This window comes from Vipera ursinii (assembly GCF_947247035.1).
Source record: "Vipera ursinii genome assembly, chromosome: 2".
Classification (NCBI taxonomy): Eukaryota; Metazoa; Chordata; class Lepidosauria; order Squamata; family Viperidae; genus Vipera; species Vipera ursinii.
Window position 1 is genome coordinate 98,125,182 of NC_139513.1, and position 19,430 is coordinate 98,144,611.

The following is a 19,430-nucleotide window of genomic DNA, read 5'->3' on the forward strand; positions in this document are numbered from 1 at the left end:
GAAAGGTTTGACTATGTTTGTGCATGAACATCAGAACTCTCGTCTCCCTGATGTACTGTTACGATATTCAGAGAATACAGACTATCATCATGCTGAAGCTATGTCCTATTTTTTTTTAAGAAGCACCCTAATTTTACTTAATTATATAATAATGTACATGCTGCCTCCTAAGATTGTCTGTGGCTCACAATAGCACGTTACTATTGAAATAATAAAATTGATGTTGTTTATGTGTGGGAGAGAGAATATATTCAAAGAAAACATTTACCTCTTGGGTTTTTTTTTTGTTTTGTTTTTGCCTCCAAAGAAACCCACACCAAAGCCGCATCTAAACCGGCCCAGTACAAAAAGTAATAGAAAAGTTCTTCCTTAAAATGTTAGGCCCAGATTTTTGGATCATACTATGTTCCCAACACCAAGCCAGCTTATTTTGAAGAGGGGTTAATGAGGGAGCAGAAGATGCAGTGGTTAAAATGACCCAACATACCCAAAGAAATGATATGAAAACAAGGACACTTGGTTTAAAGTTAGTAGTCAAATCTTCCAAGGACGTCCGTTTTTTAAATACTAAATAGCCAAATAAATGTTTTTAATGACCTCCTTGAGCTAACACGTATCGTATCACCAGCAGGATCCAAATTAGTGTTTATCATTTTTGGTCTGTAACGTCACTTGGTTCTTGGCTACTAACCTTTCAGGTTATTCTTGGATTTGTCAGTTTGCTTGCCTGTGGGGGTTTGGGTTTGCTGCCCCTGCCCACTGGAAGAGGCTGCCTGCTGTGCGGCTTTCTGCTTTAACATTGTCCAGTCAAATGTGTAGTCGTATTGATGATTCAGGGTCCTACAGAGGGTAAAATTTAAAAAGTAAGAAAACCACCACAAAAATGCCATGCTTGAATTGCTGTCGAATAAGCAGGTTTCACTGGCATTCAAAATGAGACATTTTGTAAAACATTGAACATTATGCAGTGCTGTGGTTAATAATTAAAATCTGCTTGCAGCAACTTTCAAAGTCCTCGGGTAATTCTTTAGAAGCTTTGGCTCAAGTTGAAAGAGTCCCATGCGTAAAGTGTAAAGCCCTTCAAATTGCTTCATAGGGGAAAGGGAAATATTAATCATTATCCCCACTTCTCTTTTTTTAGTTGAACCCTGCACTAAGAGCACGGATAAACGTCTGCAATTCTGCAAATGACCATGTAAGGCTATTGTGAACTTGATCACTCACTTTAACCTCCTCTGCGGTTAATGTTAATTTTGAGCAAATTCAAGCACTGAAAAAAAAATAGATTCACTAACAAGTTACAGTACAGTACTAATTTCAAGTACTGTTTATGTTGAGTTGACTGAATTATGATATAACCAACCTTTGTGGACCAAAGAAAATACTTCCTAAAATGGTTGTTACAGAATTCAGCTTGCTTAGGTCTGACTGTATGTACTCTGGCCGATCTGACCAATATAGCCAATCACAAAACAGACATCACAATGCAATGAGGGGTGGGCTACCCAGACACAAAATCATTTTGATACAGGATCAGGAAAGAACTTCTTCCCAATGAAGTCTATTTCTAGTATATTCAAATTTCTTTTACATATATTTTCAGTCCAACTTCTGGAACAACAGAGTGTTATCTAGCCAAGCTAACCAAGGTATCCTACAAGACCAACCTGAAAAGGATACGGAATAGCTGCCTCAGATACATATAATCAGGAGCTTCTTCAAAGCGCAGGCCACGGCAGTAGTTCAGATACATTGCAAATTCTGCAGGAAATCCCTGTGAACAAAAGAAATCCAAGCAGAATTTAGAGGCAGATTTCCCACAATTTTTATATCTAGAAATTCTTTTTTAGGAAAATGGAAAGTAACAGAAAAAGGAAAGAAAAAGTGACACTAAAAGATAGATTGATAACAAAAATAATAATACAGTTGGAAGGGACCTTGGAGATCATCTACTCCTACCCCCTGCTCAGGCAGGAAACCCTATATCAATTCAGACAAATGGTTGTCCAGTCTTGTGTTAAAAATTTCAGTGTTGGAGTATTCACAACTCCTGGAGGCAGGTTTTTCCACTGCTTAATTGTTCTATCAGGAAATTTCTCCTTAGTTCTAGGTTGCTTCTCTCTTTGATTAATTTCCATCCCTTGCTTCTTGTCCTGCCTTAAGGTGCTTTGGAGAATAGCTTGACTCCCTTTTCTTTGTGGCAGCCCCTGAGATATTAGAACACTGCTATCACATTACCCCTCGTCCTTCTCTTCATTAGACTAGACATACCCAATTCCAGCAACCGTTCTTTATATGTTTTAGCCTCCAGTCCCCTAATCATCTTTGTTGCTCTTCTCTGTACTCTCTCTAGAGTTTCAACATCTTTTTTACATCATGGTGACCAAAACTGGACGCAGTATTCCAAGTGTGGCCTTACCAAGGCATTGTAAAGTGGTATTAACAGCTTACGTGATCTTGATTTTATCCCTCTGTTAATGCAGCCTAGCACTGGATGGCTTTTTTGGCAGCTGCAGCACACTGCTGGCTCATATTTAAGTGATTGTCTACTAAAACTCTTGAGATCCTTCTCACAGTTACTATTGTTGAGCAAGGTACCCACCTACACTGTATCCGTGCATTTAGTTTTTCTTGCCTAAATGTAGAACCTTACTTTTTTCACCATTGAATTTCATTTTGTTAGATAGCACCCAACGTTCAAGTCTCTCAAGATCCTTTTATATCTTAAGCCTGTCTTCTGGAGTGTTGACTATTCCTGCCAGCCTGGTGTCGCCTGCAAATTTGATCAGTTCTCCATCTATCCCCTCATCCAAATCATTGATGAAGATGTTGAAAAGCACTGGGCCCAGAACAGAGCACTATACCTCCCAAAATCATTGGCTTATTTTCAAAATAAAATATGACTGATTATCAAAGACAATTTTTTTAAAAAAGAGTTTGTACCTTACACAAAATTTCAACAGGAGTAGACATCTTCTTTTCACTAATCTTTTCATATTTCTGCTTCTTTGTTGCAGCCTGTAAAAAATATGGATAAATATAAATGGAACAATGCTACTTTTTTATTATCACAGGTCTAAAGGAAATTGCCAAGTTCCAGGATTCACTACAAAGAAAATAAAAATCTTTCTTATACGTTTTAAAGCTACAGAGTGTCAATTACTGCAGCCTAGTTAGCCCATGACAGGATTATATTATATGGCTGCTTCTAACGTTTTTCCTAGACAGTCAGATTTTGAGTAAATATAGAAATCTCATAAAGTTCTTGGTATTAGATTGCAAGTGAATAGCTTAACATTTCTAGCACAAATTACAATATACTCAAAATCATCATCTGAATTATATAACCTCTTGCGAAAGTACCAATATATTTCTATCTCTCACACACATTTGTACATTATGTCAATGAGTGTAAATGAATGTGCGCCTATGCGTGTATATCTCTCATTTTTTAAATCCCTATCCACAATCCTGAAGATGGAGAGGCTGCAGTACTTTGAGCAAGGCCTCAAGATAAAAGTTCTTTGGATAGGGCACTTTCCAATAACCTCTCTGAATCATTATTCAAACTGCACATTGTCCTTTAAGGCAAGGGTCCCCAACCTATGGTCCACGGCCGGTACTGAGCCGTGGCCTTGGCCACCAGCCTCCCCCACTCATGGTAGTGCCACCATGCGGGCACTAGAAGCCCCATTTGTGCATGCATGCCACCAGCATCATGCAGGCACTAGCGGCCCATTTGCGCATACATGTAAGCCCCGGTGGCCCATTTGTGCGTGCGCCAGCATGATGCCACAGGAGCATGCTGCCTGCTTGTGTATGCACATGTATGCTAGCGCCACTGTGCACACACCCATACATTTCCTTGCTCCTCCCTTTCCTTCCAGGCCACCAAGCCAGAAAGGTTGGGGAGCTCTGCTTTAAGGCTATCTTATCCCTAATGTCTTTCTCTGAGGATGTTTTAACTGTAAAATATTTGGCAGAAATAAACACTGGGGGGTGGGGGGAGAAGAGATAAGAAGCAGCCTAGACCATATTCTGTTTATACTTATGCATGTGGCATATCATGCCAGACATTCTATCTATTTCATAGCATCTGAATTACAAATATACAATATTATGCTTGTCCATCCAATATTTTAGTATGGTCTTTTACATCTCTCTATGAAGTTTTTAACATACCTTTAATCCTTGCCACGGAAGGCTGGTTCTGTTAAAGTACATCAATACATATCCTAATGACTCCATATCATCACGACGACTGAGGGAAAAAGTTTTATATGCTTATTCATAAATTGAATAGCGTCATTTCTCAGGCCTCAACAGGGTATGAACATGAACTGTCAGTAAAATGTGCAATATACTGATATACAACAGTAATAAATAAGATTTACCAAACTTATTTGGAAAACTATAATCATGCATTTGTTATTTCTTGTTTTCCTTAGAGATGATATAGCAATACAAATTTTAGCAAACCGCATACAAGTTTTCCTGGCATTTCCAAGTTTTGATTTTGCTATTTTTCTCCTTATCAAATTTTAAATTCCTAATTTTATCTTATCTTAGGACGAAGTATTGAGAGAATAAAATAATCATCAAGGAATTTTTGTAATATACATATTTATATGCAAAAGCAAATATTAATTTTGATTTTAATGACTGCTGAAATCATTTCCCCTTATTTGCCAATCATTTGGTCAAGAACTGTGCATAAAGCAAGCTACACGAGCTCCATTCAGCCCCATATCGATCTTGATAATACGAGAGCAATTCGGAAATAAATCTTCGTTTGGTTATCAATGACAGACACTCACAGATTCAGAACTTTTATTATACACATTAGAAACTGCAATGTTACATTACTTTTCCACATAATTGTCATTCAGATTGAGACACTTGTCAGCGTCTTACAAGGTTTGAAATTCCTTAGCAGTAGTTGCTCGGTGGCAAATTAGGGCTATAGAAGGGGTGATCAAAAACATCCCAACGGAACTGCTTCAAAAGTTCTTGGGTGCATCTAGCAGTGTGCATCTAGCACATATTAAGAAATTTCAAACCTTGTAAGACGCTATGACAAGTGCCTCAATTTGAATGGCGATTATGTCAAAAAGTAATGTAACGGTGTAGTTTTCTGATGTGTATAATGAAAGTTCTGTATCTGCGAGTGTCTGTCATTGGTAACCAAACAGAGGTTTATTTCCGAATTGCCCTCCTAATATAATAGTGAGATCATGGAAGCACGAAAACTGTGTACACATAAAAGCAAAGCACTAACAGCAAAACAGTTATGAACTATTCTGATTCTTATTCTACACAAAATATAACTGAAAACATTCAAAAGTTAAATTTAACTGTGAACTTTGAAACTTTATGATAAAAAAACTGATTCCAGAAATAATGTAACTTTTATGTTTGATGACTGATATCACCGGTATTATGCCAACAAAGGCATCAGAAAACATGTTAAGTCCAATATACCAGTTGAATAGTACCATGTTAAAAGAAGTTGAACACAATTAAAAAATTACAAACTATCACAAAATGAAGGAAAAGGCATTATTGATAAATTATGATTCACATTATGAAATGTGTATGAAAATGCTTGGTTTGTTAAGGAAAAAGTTTACTTCAGCTGGAGTACTATATTTCAGGGATTAAAATCTTATTAGATATAAACTACTACTATATGCACCAAAATAATTATTTTAAAAACAGCAATCTCTTAGGAGGGTAAGAACAAAGAAATATTTTAAGTTTTAAGGTCTTTAAGAAATAATTTTAACTTGACAACATTTGCTATTTCTGTTGCAAAGTGTTTCCGCTTTTATTTAACACTAGAGTTTTGTAGGAAACACCTAAGGATGGTTTTATGTCGGATATTCACTCTGCTGTTAGTTACATCAAATGACTTTACTTGTTAAGGCAACACATAGGTATAAGATGGACAGATAAAAATGTATTTGTCATAGATATTTTGGTGTCTTCCAGCTACACAACGCAAATATTTGCTCTACTGTAAGAACATTTAAATTAATTTTTAGTCATAACATAACTATTCAAGATCCCAAATATTATGGCACAAGTAGGAAATGTGTGGTCTTCCCACTGTTACTAAATTATAATCTCAGCATCTTTCTCTGACAATTAGAAACAACCCAGAAATTTCTAGAGTTTACAGTAATTGCTTGGACACTTACCTCTGTTCAATGCCAAGATGTGCATTAATGCTTGCATATCTAGCTGTACCAGTGAGATTTTTGTCTTCTCTATATGGTATGTGTTGCCTTGTTCTGTTGTCCCGGTACTTTTTGGCCAACCCAAAGTCAATAAGGAATAACTTTAAAATAGATAAAATAGATTCAAATTTCCAGATGGCACTTGGAAAGATCATCAGAACTTTTAAGTATATGCCTAATAGATAACTGAGATCAACAAAATTAAATTCAATCATATTTAAAGGCAAGGGAAACAAAATCACAACTCTTCATTATTACTTGAAAAATAAAATATAAAATGGACCTAACCTTTCTCATCTTAGGAAAAAAACAAATAAAATTATTCAAAGTGAGTTTCACTGCAAAAGCTATTGATTGTATTCCTTTCTTATGGATGTTCTATATATTGACATGCCACTAAAGAGATTGTAAGGACTGGAGAAAATTAAAATATTCTAAAACAAATAATTGAATAAAGCTAGGCCACATAAATTTAATATTTTCATATTATATATGTGACAAAAAAGGGAAAGGGGCCAATTTTATGAAACTGTTGTAATTTCTCAAGTAATTTTGCTTTTCTGCCACTTGCTATAATTTTCCCCCACTATGCTGAAGCATTCTTTCATATTCAAAGAATATCTAAACAGTTGAATTCACAATCAAATTGACACAAGATAATTTATTTTATTAATTGAAGTACCATCAAATTTAGCTAAAATGTTCAGTTGCAAATAATCTGGGAGTTGTTATATGTGGCAAATTAAATATATAAGAAATAAAGTTGTCTAATTAAAAAAACTATCAATTTTGTTTTGTACAAAACTAAGACTAGCATAAGGAAATAAAACAATTTTTAAGAGTTTAGTCTAGTCCAGGGATAGGCAACCTCGGCTCTTTTATGACTCATGGACTTCAACTCCCAGAATTCCTGAGTCAGCATAGCTGACTCAGGAATTCTGGGAGTTGAAGTCCATGAGTCATAAAAGAGCCGAGGTTGCCTACCCCTGATCTAGTCCATTTTAGGAAGTGTGCTAAAACTCCTAGTAATTCCTGTACATTTTTTTTGCCAAATTTCTACCAGGCAATACAGAAAAAAAGATTTTAAAGAGAGAGAGAGAGGGGGGGGGGGAAAAAGGAGTTTTCTAAAATAAAAGCATAAAATAATTGACTAAATTTTAGAAAACATTTGAAAGCAATCATTTAATGGATGTTCAGGTTACTAGTGCCTTTAAGTGACATTTTACTATAAGCTTATTTAATAAGCAACCAAGTATATAAAGAAATAGTTGTTGGGCTTTTACAATTTGCCATGTTCAAGAAGTTTAGACTCAATGAGAGAGCAAGAGACAGTATTTAAAGCAGGGTCAACAGGCATCATCACACACTAACATTTTGCTAACAGAACTAATTTTTAAAAATAGATTTTGAAAGTTAGATCTCAAACTGATTTGGATATCCCAAGAGATTTTGCTCAATCTTAAAAGATCAGTGAGTGCTATCCTAGTGTGTTGCAGGCGTAATACTGTTGACTCCTGATTTAAAGTTAACTGAACACTTGTGTTTATGTTATAGGTGAATGTAGATGGATGATATTTAACCATCTGTGATTGATGACCTGATGACAAAACACAGAATACCTAGTTGATTCAAATAAGTAAACCTTATAAAGTTGAAATATTAGTAGATTAATTAGTATTTCCTTTACTAGCACAAGGCAGGAAAGAGATTATGTTTTTTAAAGTATTATAAAAGTAGTTGACATTAATTTTATAATTTTCAGAATTTATTTTCTTTTTCTCTCTGATTTGGACAAGTGGAAGATATAGGTAGGCCACACTCTTATAAAGCACTGAGGCAAAATAATTACTCCAGATGAACAAGAATGGCTATTTTTTTTAAAGAGTTTTGAAATGTTTCAGATCATCTGCAATACACCTTCACTAACAGAGTATTTTAAAACATTATATAAAAGCCATTTTGGAATGCTATGGCATCAAGTTTTTAAAAGTTGAATTTATCAGATTTCAACTGTGTTAAGTATTTGATTTAATGGTTAAGGGCAGATAACGGCAAGGAAAGAACTCTGTCATGTAACTCTTCTATGCTAATATATTCTTACAATCTCAAAACACCAAAGCCATGCTTCATTACTGGGAAAAATGCTAGGAAGCAAAGTTACCTAGCAACATAACAACACTCCCTCTTAAATTGCTTTGGTTGAGAAGTGAGCACATTACTTTTGAGATTAGATAAATACTATTCACCTAATAAACCATACTTCCCCAAGCTATTGTCTTCAAATCTTCCTAATTTACTCTCCCCTCATGAAAGCCTGCATGACTCTTGTTGATTTAGTTTCAGGGTAATTCAGGAAATCTAGTCAGAACTGGAATGATGGACCGGGAAGGGAAACTCAATGATTGCAATCTGAAATTGGCAAGGTACTTCTGCTGCTTCTGCTGGGATAAAGGTTCTTATTTGTACTTTTCTATTCTCCAGTGCAGCACGTTTTAACACAAAAAGGATATTGTTCTTCATCGCACAAAATAGATCTACTTTATATTTAGGTAAATCAATTTTAGAACAAGAAGTGTCACTTTCTCTTAATTAGCATAGGACACAGTCTTCACACTGGCCCAATTATTATGTTATACTAAAACATTTCTGGCACGACCTGATCGAGCCAAATGGTTCTGAATAACTCAATGAGTCTCCATATTTACCCTTCTCTTCCCCCCCCCCGCCCCGATATCCATTCAATAAAGGATTTCAGCCAACTTTATTTTTTTTTAAAAAAAAATTCACTTGTTTCAATTGTTCACAAATACATTTTATTAAATACAAACTAATGATCGTGCATGAAAATAAACCATGATTAAGCAACCCAGTTTAAACAGCTGACTTGTTTAATCTCTTGTTTTTCTGTAAGTAACCAACTCCTGTGACAATTGAGATCAGTCTCCTAACATTCTCCTCCTCTGCAGAAAGCTACAGTGGGACAAAAAAGTATTTAGTCAGCCACCAATTGTGCAAGTTCTCCCACTTAAAAAGATGAGAGAGGCCTGTAATTTTCATCATAGGTATACCTCAACTATGAGAGACAAAATGGGGGGAAAGAATCCAGGAAATCACATTGTAGGATTTCTAATGAATTAATTTGTATATTCCTCGGTAAAATAAGTATTTGGTCACCTACAAACAAGCAAGATTTCTGGCTCTCACAGACCTGTAACCTCTTCTTCAAGAGGCTCCTCTCTCCTCCACTCATTACCTGTATGAATGGCACCTGGTTGAACTTGTTATCAGTATAAAAGACACCAGTCCACAACCTCAAACAGTCACACTCCAAACTCCACTATGGCCAAGACCAAAGAGCTGTCGAAGGACACCAGAAACAAAATTGTAGACCTGCACCATGCTGGGAAGAGTGAATTTGCAATAGGCAAGCAGCTTGGTGTGAAGAAATCAACTGTGGGAGCAATTATTAGAAAATGGAAGACATACAAGACCACTGATAATCTCCCTCGTTCTGGGGCTCCACGCAAGATCTCACCCCGTGGGGTCAAAATGATCACAAGAACAGTGAGCAAAAATCCCAGAACCACACGGGGGGACCTAGTGAATGACCTGCAGAGAGCTGGGACCAAAGTAAGAAAGGCTACCATCAGTAACACACTACGCCGCCAGTGACTCAAATCCTGCAGTGCCAGACGTGTCCCCCTGCTTAAGCCAATACATGTCCGGGCCCGTCTGTAGTTTGCTAGAGAGCATTTGGATGATCCAAAACAGGATTGGGAGAATGTCATATGGTCAGATGAAACCAAAGTAGAACTTTTTGGTAAAAACTCAACTCGTCGTGTTTGGAGGAGAAAGAATGCTAAGTTGCATCCAAAGAACACCATACCTACTGTGAAGCATGGGGGTGGAAACATCATGCTTTGGGGCTGTTTTTCTGCAAAGGGACCAGGACGACTGATCCATGTAAAGGAAAGAATGAATGGGGCCATGTATCGTGAGATTTTGAGTGAAAACCTCCTTCCATCAGCAAGGGCATTGAAGATGAAACGTGGCTGGGTCTTTCAGCATGACAATGATCCCAAACACACCGCCCGGGCAACGAAGGAGTGGCTTCGTAAGAAGCATTTCAAGGTTCTGGGGTGGCCTAGCCAGTCTCCAGATCTCAACCCCATAGAAAACCTTTGGAGGGAGTTGAAAGTCCGTGTTGCCCAGCGACAGCCCCAAAACATCACTGCTCTAGAGGAGATCTGCATGGAGGAATGGGCCAAAATACCAGCAACAGTGTGTGCAAACCTTGTGAAGACTTACAGAAAACGTTTGACCTCTGTCATTGCCAACAAAGGGTATATAACAAAGTATTGAGATGAACTTTTGTTATTGACCAAATATTTATTTTCCACCATAATTTGCAAATAAATTCATTAGAAATCCTACAATGTGATTTCCTGGATTCTTTCCCCCCATTTTGTCTCTCATAGTTGAGGTATACCTATGATAAAAATTACAGGCCTCTCTCATCTTTTTAAGTGGGAGAACTTGCACAATTGGTGGCTGACTAAATACTTTTTTGTCCCACTGTATATTATGAAATCCTAAAACCCACCCTGGGGCTATATTGAATTTTGAACAAGTTCCAATGTTATAAATTAAACAGATACCGTAATTTGAGCCACAATATAGCATAAAAGAACGCTGCATATAATGAAAACTATTCCAATTGCCACATTTCTAAATTCATGGGCCCAAAGTATTATTATAAAATTCATGTTTAGTAAATAGACAGCTGTTTAAGGTGCTAAGAATTCATCAACTAAAATATGGTAAATTTTTAATAAGATACAATTACCTTAGTTACTTGACCTATACTAAAAAGTTCTATTAAAATTTACTGCTGGAAACAAAGCATGTTCTTTGGAAAAAGTATAGTAGGTCTTGATTCTCCCCATCCAAAATGCATTTTTCTCCAAACATAGTAATCATATTAATGAAGAGGGAAACAAATCTCATCAAGACCTACTACCAGACCATGCACACGTAGGCATTTCTAACCCTTCACAATACGTTCTACATCCTCGTCATATTTCAGAAGACAGAGCTACTCTTCTAGGATTAATGCAAAGTTCGGAGAGTTATCCTTAATCATATTAACATGGGAAAAAAGAAGAACCTTTTATCAAGAGAGGCGCTTAGTAATGTTACATGTTTGCCAAGTATGTCTGAATAATGCCAACATAAGGTGCTTTTTGCAAGTCTACATGTTTTCCGAAATAAAACAAAAACGCGTATGAGTTGGGATTGAGGTTGGAATAGAGACAGTTTCAGACCTGGTTTAATCCTGAGAAAGATGGGTCCTGAGAAGTACTAACAGTCATGCTTCTTTTCCTCTTCCCCACTGGAGATTCTAAACACTGAACAAACAATAGAGGGTGGCAGTGCATCAAACAGTATTGCTTACATTGCAACAATGGCTGGCGCAGACAGGCAACACCGAGGCGTTAGAGAAAGAATAGGGTAGCCAAATGCCATCCTTCTTCCACCAAGCACTACAGTTTTCCAAAGGAGATCATGTGACACAGGAAAAAATTTAGATGTGGCAAGATAAACTTGAGCATGCCACTTGAAAATGACACTGCCTTGAACAGGGATAGCAATGGCAATATTTGGCTTAACAAAAAGGAATTTTTGGCGTTTACATATATGCTGCCCTTCCCCCAAACAACATGTGGGAAATAAATCTTCAGTAAGGAAGAGGTAGAAGGCATTTAGTCACCTTAAGTTCACTTTCATAAGCATGCAGGGCTTCTTGTAGGAGAGGCTCAAAGAAGACCTTATATTAGGAGTAAGACAATTCCTAACACATAACATTTTAAAATAAATGTTTAGAAATAAAGCATTCCAATTTTATTGTCTATATTTTAGTTTATTATGAACATAATTTATTGGAACATGATTAACAAAACAGCCTCACCAACTGTAAACACTGTGTCTTAAAACAATGGCTATGTGATACAAAATTCATCTGAATTTTTGCTAAAGGAAGAAAAGTTTAAACCATATCAATATTTAAAGGAACTGCTGATTTCACACTTTTAAAGCTTTAAATTCTGTGTGGATTAAACAAAGAGGGTTATAATCGTATGTATAGGATTACTTGTAATATCGAACAAGTGTCTAAAATTTAATGCTTGTCACTCTATTTAAATGGCTATTAGACTGAAAAATGTGGTCCTTTTTTACATCATCCAATGTGACTCTAATAAAGTCACTTAACAAAGCACAATATTTTTCAGACCACATTTTCATATCACAAGAAAAAAAATAATGTGTTGCAATGCCAGCTCACTATAACTGTCAAAGAATATGGAGAAATGGCCCAAAAAGAGAAGAAATATCAAATCAAGACTGGTTTATATTTTTTTTCTAGTTATACTTCCAGTTCTTGTCAGAAAATTAAAGGACTGCATTAAAGAAACAAGAATATGAAATTTAGAGATAAAGTTCAATAGAAATAGGACTGACTAAATTTGACTTTTGCAATTTCTTTTCACCCCAACTCCCCAAAGTTGTTTAATGCTTCACTGAACGCCTTTAAAGCAGAATTCAACAGGTGGTTGTTGGTTTGATTTTGCTCTAAAGTAATGGCTCCAAGTTGGCATTCATACAGGCAAACAAAGGTAACATTTTATAGCTAAAAATATCAAAAAGGTAAACACTGATGGCTTATGAAGAACCAATCTGTATGGGAATGTTGCTGCCAATATAGATTCATTTCACATACATTTCCCCAAACTTAAGAATTTCTATTTAACAGCATGCTTAAATGCATTGCCAATGCTGCCTGTCTGCTCGAGCTCAATGTACAGGATAGCAGATTACTCTCGCAAGCTAGCCAAGAATATTTCCAATCAAAAGTTTCAAAAGAAAACATGCATTTCCAGCTCAATTTCTACCAACCCCTTCTACCCACACTTAAAATTCAATGAAATATTAAAATTCTAGAAGCAAATGTTAACCTATACCTACCCATAAACTGCATTCTGAACTTCCACAGGCTTGTGAATGCACAGGACACAGTTGAATAAACTAAACTACAGTGTTACAAACCAATATTTCTTTAGAAGTTGATTCTACCCAATTAAAAATCTAGGTAACTGGAAGTCAAGACTCCAACATGCTAATAAATACAGCAAACAATAAAAATCAGTTTATGGCAAGCTGTGCTACTGTAATTCATTGATTTTGAATAATAGGATATTTAATAGAAGCAACTTGAGTATGCAAAGAAAGATAGGTTATATAACATACTGATTTGCTTAACTAAGGTCTGAACAAAGGCAGAGATCATATGATTTTCTTGCAGGAGTATGACTGAAAATCTTGTCTTTTGATAAAATACCATAGCTAACTCAAGCAGCACAACTTTTCAATAAACTGTATTTTATTTTAACTTTTTTCATGCAAAAAAAGTGTTAAGACTAACCTTATTACAGTGACGTCCGATACCCATTAGAAAGTTATCTGGTTTAATGTCTCTGTGTATAAAATTCTTTGTATGCACATATTCAATTCTACTGATCATCTGTAAACAAGAAGAAAATTGGTCAAATTTAAAAGCATTTCAGGTATGATTTTAATAATAATCTGTCCTATAATTCAAAAATATTTGCATCAATCTTATTACCTGAAAATAATCTAAACCAGTTAATGAACCTACTCAATGTTTTGTAAATAAATGTTTTTCATTATCAGATAATGAGAAAAGGAACACTATCTTATGGAACTATCATCAACACCCCTAAAAGTGGAGATCACCATACTGCCTAAGTAAATTAGAGGATCAGTGCACCTCAACATCTGGCTGAGTGTCTATATGGTAGCCTAATGCCTGCTTGTGGAAAACAGTCTTCACACAAAATCAGTTATTTTCACTCTGGGCATCTTGCAAAAACCATCTGTCTAGAATTGTATCAGATGTCTGAGCCTGATGCTACAAAGGAACCCTGTTGTAGAGCAGGGGTGTCAAACTGCCTGCCCACAGGCCGGACGAGTCGTCCGGAAGCCACCCCCACCCCCTTGCCAGCAATGGCAAAACAGTCCTGATACATCTCGCAACGTCACGTGTTTTTGCGAGTTTGACATGTCTGTTGTACAGGAAGATTATTGCTGGTTAGCTCAATGTGAAAGTTACGTTGTAACAGGGATGGGGCAGATATGTTAACGTAGGTAACTACTAGTTCTATCACAGCCTAGTATCATGAGTTCCATTAGGCAGGTACAGGAAAAATTAAGACTGGGAGATGGCCTGGATCTGTGCACATTCAAAGTAATAGCTAGTAGGAAAAGATACAGGAAGAACTTAAATTTTATTACATGTATTGGATTCAGAGCTTCTTTTCAGATTACCATCTACCCAAAGAGATCAAGGTGACAGTGAAGACAACTCCTCTAAAGAAAACATCCAGCTCTTCAATGTAATATCTGTTGTTGCTTACACATTTGTTATCCAGAACTGAATTTTGTTCAAAGCACTGATTTGGCATATATTATTGAGACAGAAGATGGATATATTAGCTGACAGAGAGGGATTTATGGGATAGGACTGGTGGGCAGGAGACTGGCATGGTCTGTAGCAAGGATAAACAAGTCTTTTTGCCATCTCTGATGATGACTGCAGCAAATGAATAGTGCAGTTTCCTACCACTTTGAAATGGAAAACCCAAGTTTTCAAACTCTTCAAAATTCTGCCTCATGAGCACAAGCAATGTAACTCCATCCATTTCATGGCCCTCAGCTGTCCCAATGCTTTGTTATTATGGATTCTTTGTGGTTTGTAAAGAGCACGATTTAAACAAAGTATACCTAAATCTTGCCTCTCTCAGTTTAGCAAATCAATCAGGGCATATCCTAATGCCAAACTTCAAGAGGGACTTATTCTTACCAAAAACATGCACTTCCTGGATAGTCTTTGGCAATAGTCTTTATTATTTAAATTGGAAAATGAATGCATAGAGTCCAATTATTGCTTCTTAACCATTCCACTCCAAAAAGCATTCTGTACCCTTGAAGCATGCCTGATTCCAATAATGTGAAATTAAATCAATATAAGATAGAGATAACATTGATAAACAGGAAACTTGACTCAGTGATTACAATTTAGTCTATTTAGGATGGAACTGCACTCCTACTTGAATATAATCTATAATCTAAGAATTCTCCTTGATCTTTAGGTGCCACTGGATACAGAATTAAAGGTGAAGAGCTGTCAGCCTTTCAAGAGTGCCAACATTACCTTTTCTGTAAGGTTACGGCATCAGAATCTTACAATTTGGAAAGCACTTCTACCCTCTTACTTTTACTTTCTAGAGGGTCCCTTCTATCTAAGAGTCTTCGCCTGCCCTTTCCTTCTATGGACTGAGACATCTTTTGCATGACAGTTGTCAAGACTGTGCCTTTCCCCCGTTTCTCAAAGGTTATTCTCACAGACCATGACAGGTGTGCATTTTCACAATTACAATTGCTAGGCTAACTTTGACCCCTCTTGATTTTTTTTTTTGGGGCTGGGTTGTTATCCATGCTTTTGTTACTTCCTATCATGACTACTGAATTTTTTTTCCACTATGACTATCTTTGAAAACTGCCCAGATGTTATAATTGATACCATGCTGCAAAGTACAGGGATCACATGACGTTGGGATTGAAAGATGTTTATTGATTTGTTTGCTTACTAAATGCAGTTTAAGCTATTAATATCAATCAGATATGTAAAAAATCTACACTAGGAAAATGGAATAGTTGGGCAATTCTGAACTCTGTTGTTCCTCTGGATTACATCAATCTCAATTTAGTCCAATAGTTTTCCTGGAGTAAATTTGGTGAACTGGAAGTAGTTTGTGCTATTCTTAACAAACTACGGTTGGATTATATCTAGATCTGATGCAATCCAAAGAAAGGGAAAAATTCCATTCTCTCCAGAGATGTCTATTATTCACATTCTTGACATTAATCTTTAAAGTCCTGAAAGGGCTGATGATTATCCTGTCTTTCCAATGAAATCTGCTGAATAGGCTCTTCTGAAGAAGCTGTTAAAGATCTAACTATTTGACACATGAAAGAAAGCCTTCTATATTGCTTCATGGCTTACGCTTAAAAAAGAATTTTAAATGAAACATTTTGCCAGGCTTTTAACTGTTAATTTATTTATTTTCACATGTGTTTTAACTTTCTGGATTGCAAAATTTGTTTATGATTCCTGTCAGCATTCTCTGATATCTGCTTGAGGTGAAAAGCAAAATACGAAACAAATATGTAATGTTAAGAATTATCCTGTTTATTCTATAGAACTAAAACATACTGTTTCTCTCCATAAAATCCTTTTATCATTTTGAGCCTTTATTATGTACATGTATTCATATTATCGACCATAGAAAAACAAGTTATGTTATTCATGTCTAGTCTATGTATTGCTCTATATTAAAAGAACTTAAGTTTCTGTTGTTGTGTTATGTTAAATGATCAATATACTTCTATAGACCTATTGGAGAATTTTTAAAATAGGGGCATCTGTGGCCTGCATGCACCCTCCTATTCCCAATATGCAACTATTCTTCCAACTCTTATCCTCAAAATATTGTGGTTAAACCTGGGTAGCAGAGTAGTAATCTTGTTTTCTCATAGAAAATGAGGTTTTTTAAAAAAGCAAAGTATATCTCTGATTGGAGTATTTCATTCAAAAAAATGAAATAACAGCAGAAATAAACTGCTTTTCAACAGGCATTCTTCTGCAATTGCAAGAAACAGTATCTTTAAAATTTTTGCATTATACTCCCATACTTTGAATTTGAATCTTTATACAAACATGCTTCATTGAAGGACTGGATGAAAATTGTAGTTAATGTTTCTTCTTTAACATTGCTTCAATTTACCATCTTTTATTTGGCAGCTAGAGACACAAAAGCATTTTGGCACCGCCATGTGTACAATATATATAGTTAATGGACTCCTAACCAACCAAGTGAGATACAAAAAGGAACAAGACAAGGCTATCCCTTGTCCCGTTTATCTACGTTTATTGGTGTTTGTAAACCACTTATAAATATTTATTTGCACAAAACAGAAAAAAATGAACTTACGATTTATGGCTTTGAAATTGGAAAAAATAGACAATAGAAAAACAGCTTTTTGTAACTGCTGAGTAAGAGGTAATTTTGTAATTGTACTTATATTTCCTGTAAAGAAAATCAGAAGCTACTTCTATCTCTTTTCATTCTTTCTTTTTGAGGTTTTCTCTTTTCTTTCATTTATATTAGTTCTTATTTCAATTTTAAAACTCTTAAAACTTTTATAAACATAAGAAGAGATATAGCATAGAACTATTGCAACTACTCCTTTTGAATTTAAGATTTAGGATAAAGACAATTAATAATGCTAAGTATGAAATAATATACTCTATATTGCATGATTTGGGCTACAAATCTGTGTCATTCAGCAGGTGATCTCCCATTCACATTATTGTTTTTTTTTCATTCTATCTGGCTCAAATACTTGTTGGAGTGCTTTATAAAGTCAGTAAACTTTATGTGTATTTGAAAACACAAAGCAAACTGCATTTTAGGGAACTTCTGGTACTCCTCACCCAAGCAGAGTATTTACACAATTACCTGGTCTGCTAACATAAGTACTGTTTTCATTGTGAACCTTCGAGAACAGAAGTTGAAGAGATCTTCAAGACTAGGTCCAAGAAGATCCATTACTAGAACATTGTAATCTTTTTCTTGACCATACCACCTGGAAAGAGACAAAAATCATCATTAGTGTTAACCTAAATACAACTGAGTAGCATTAATTTGTTAAAGGTGACTTCAATAATAAAATACAGTGTAGTTTTCTTATAGCATAGAATATGGTTCCCAATGGCATATAGTGCAACAGACCTGTATTAAGTATTCATACTGTCTAGCACAGGGGTGTCAAACTCAATTTCATTCAGAGCCGCATCAGCATTGTGATTGCCCTCAGGGGGCCAGGTGGGCATGGCCTGGGTGGGCATGGCCTACTGGGTGGGCGTGGCTAGAGTGTGTATGGCCTACTGGGTGGGCGTGGCCAGCTCTACATCGTTCGCATCAAGGGTGCCTTTGGGGGCCTGGGCAGGAGTGGGACAGATCTGAGGGTCTCTGGGCCAGGGCCAAGGCAGTGGGGGCCGTTCCTTCACTGTTTCCAGGATGGCTTCGCGGGCCGCATGAAACCACTTCGTGGGCTGGATCTGGCCCCCGGGCCTTGTGTTTGAAATGTCTGGTCTAGCATCTAATCATTCATGGGGTATAATAATTTTCCTTATTCCTTTTTTGGTTTTTGCCCCTATAAGCAGTAAAAAAGCCAAGAAGAATAGTGTGTGTGTGTGCGTGTGTATGCTAAAAATATATACACACAATAGCATGATGATATTGCATCTTGTATCAATGATATAGTCTCAATCATCTGCATAATTCAATTAGTTTACAGATAATCTAATTTTAATTTTTTACTTTAAAGGCAACGTCAATAGGCAAAAAGGTATTTTGTAGTCAGGAGGCTGACTACAATTTTTCAGTTGTTTTAGGGCTCTTTCAACAATTACCAAACTTGGAATATCATCACAGAATTGTGTACCACTAACATTTGCTGCAACTAAGTCCTGATGTGAAACTACTTACAGAAAGAGAAATGACTACACATTTAAACTTGTAGAAACAAATGGTCAAGATTGGGGGGCGGGGGGGTGGAGTCTTAAAATATCTGACATGATGTTACACAGAACATGAAGTAGAGCTGCTCTCTATTACTGTACAAAGCAGATACAGAACCCAGAGTGGAAGCTTCAGTGGAAATCCATAGCATATTGAATATTATCCCAACTGTCAAGAAATATTGACCAACAAAACAAATAGGAGCTGATGGGTAATCCTTTGCTGGCTGATTAGGAAGCTAGAAAGTTGTTCGTTGGAAATCCTTTAGTTGCATCCTGTGTTGCAAATCACATACTGAATATAAAATCTGATTATATGTCTCCAAAATCCTTTTCCACTTTTATGTTTGCATAAAAGTGTAAGAGTAAGGTCCATACTGCTCCACACCGCTACAAAAGGAATGGACAACACATGGTGCTATACATAGTGGGAGATTGCAACTACAACTGTCATTATTGCAGGATAACAA

General features: G+C 36.2%; 1 protein-coding gene across 3 annotated transcripts in view; it reads right to left on the minus strand.

The window, feature by feature from the left end:
* CSNK1A1 (casein kinase 1 alpha 1) overlaps positions 1-19,430 on the minus strand; it is a 42,078-nt gene that overhangs the window by 10,272 nt on the left and 12,376 nt on the right. Inside the window, exons 3-10 of one of the 3 annotated variants that reach the window (XM_083352966.1) lie at positions 17,897-18,023; positions 13,720-13,818; positions 11,564-11,647; positions 6,201-6,340; positions 4,183-4,261; positions 2,944-3,018; positions 1,668-1,774; positions 728-840 (exon numbers count right to left, since the gene is read on the minus strand). In XM_083352966.1, coding sequence (XP_083209092.1) covers positions 728-840; positions 1,668-1,774; positions 2,944-3,018; positions 4,183-4,261; positions 6,201-6,340; positions 11,564-11,647; positions 13,720-13,818; positions 17,897-18,023 — 824 coding nt within the window. Of the gene's footprint in view, positions 1-691; positions 841-1,667; positions 1,775-2,943; positions 3,019-4,182; positions 4,262-6,200; positions 6,341-11,563; positions 11,648-13,719; positions 13,819-17,896; positions 18,024-19,430 lie in introns of all 3 variants that reach the window. The other 2 variants (XM_083352965.1, XM_083352967.1) reach the window with 2 other exon arrangements.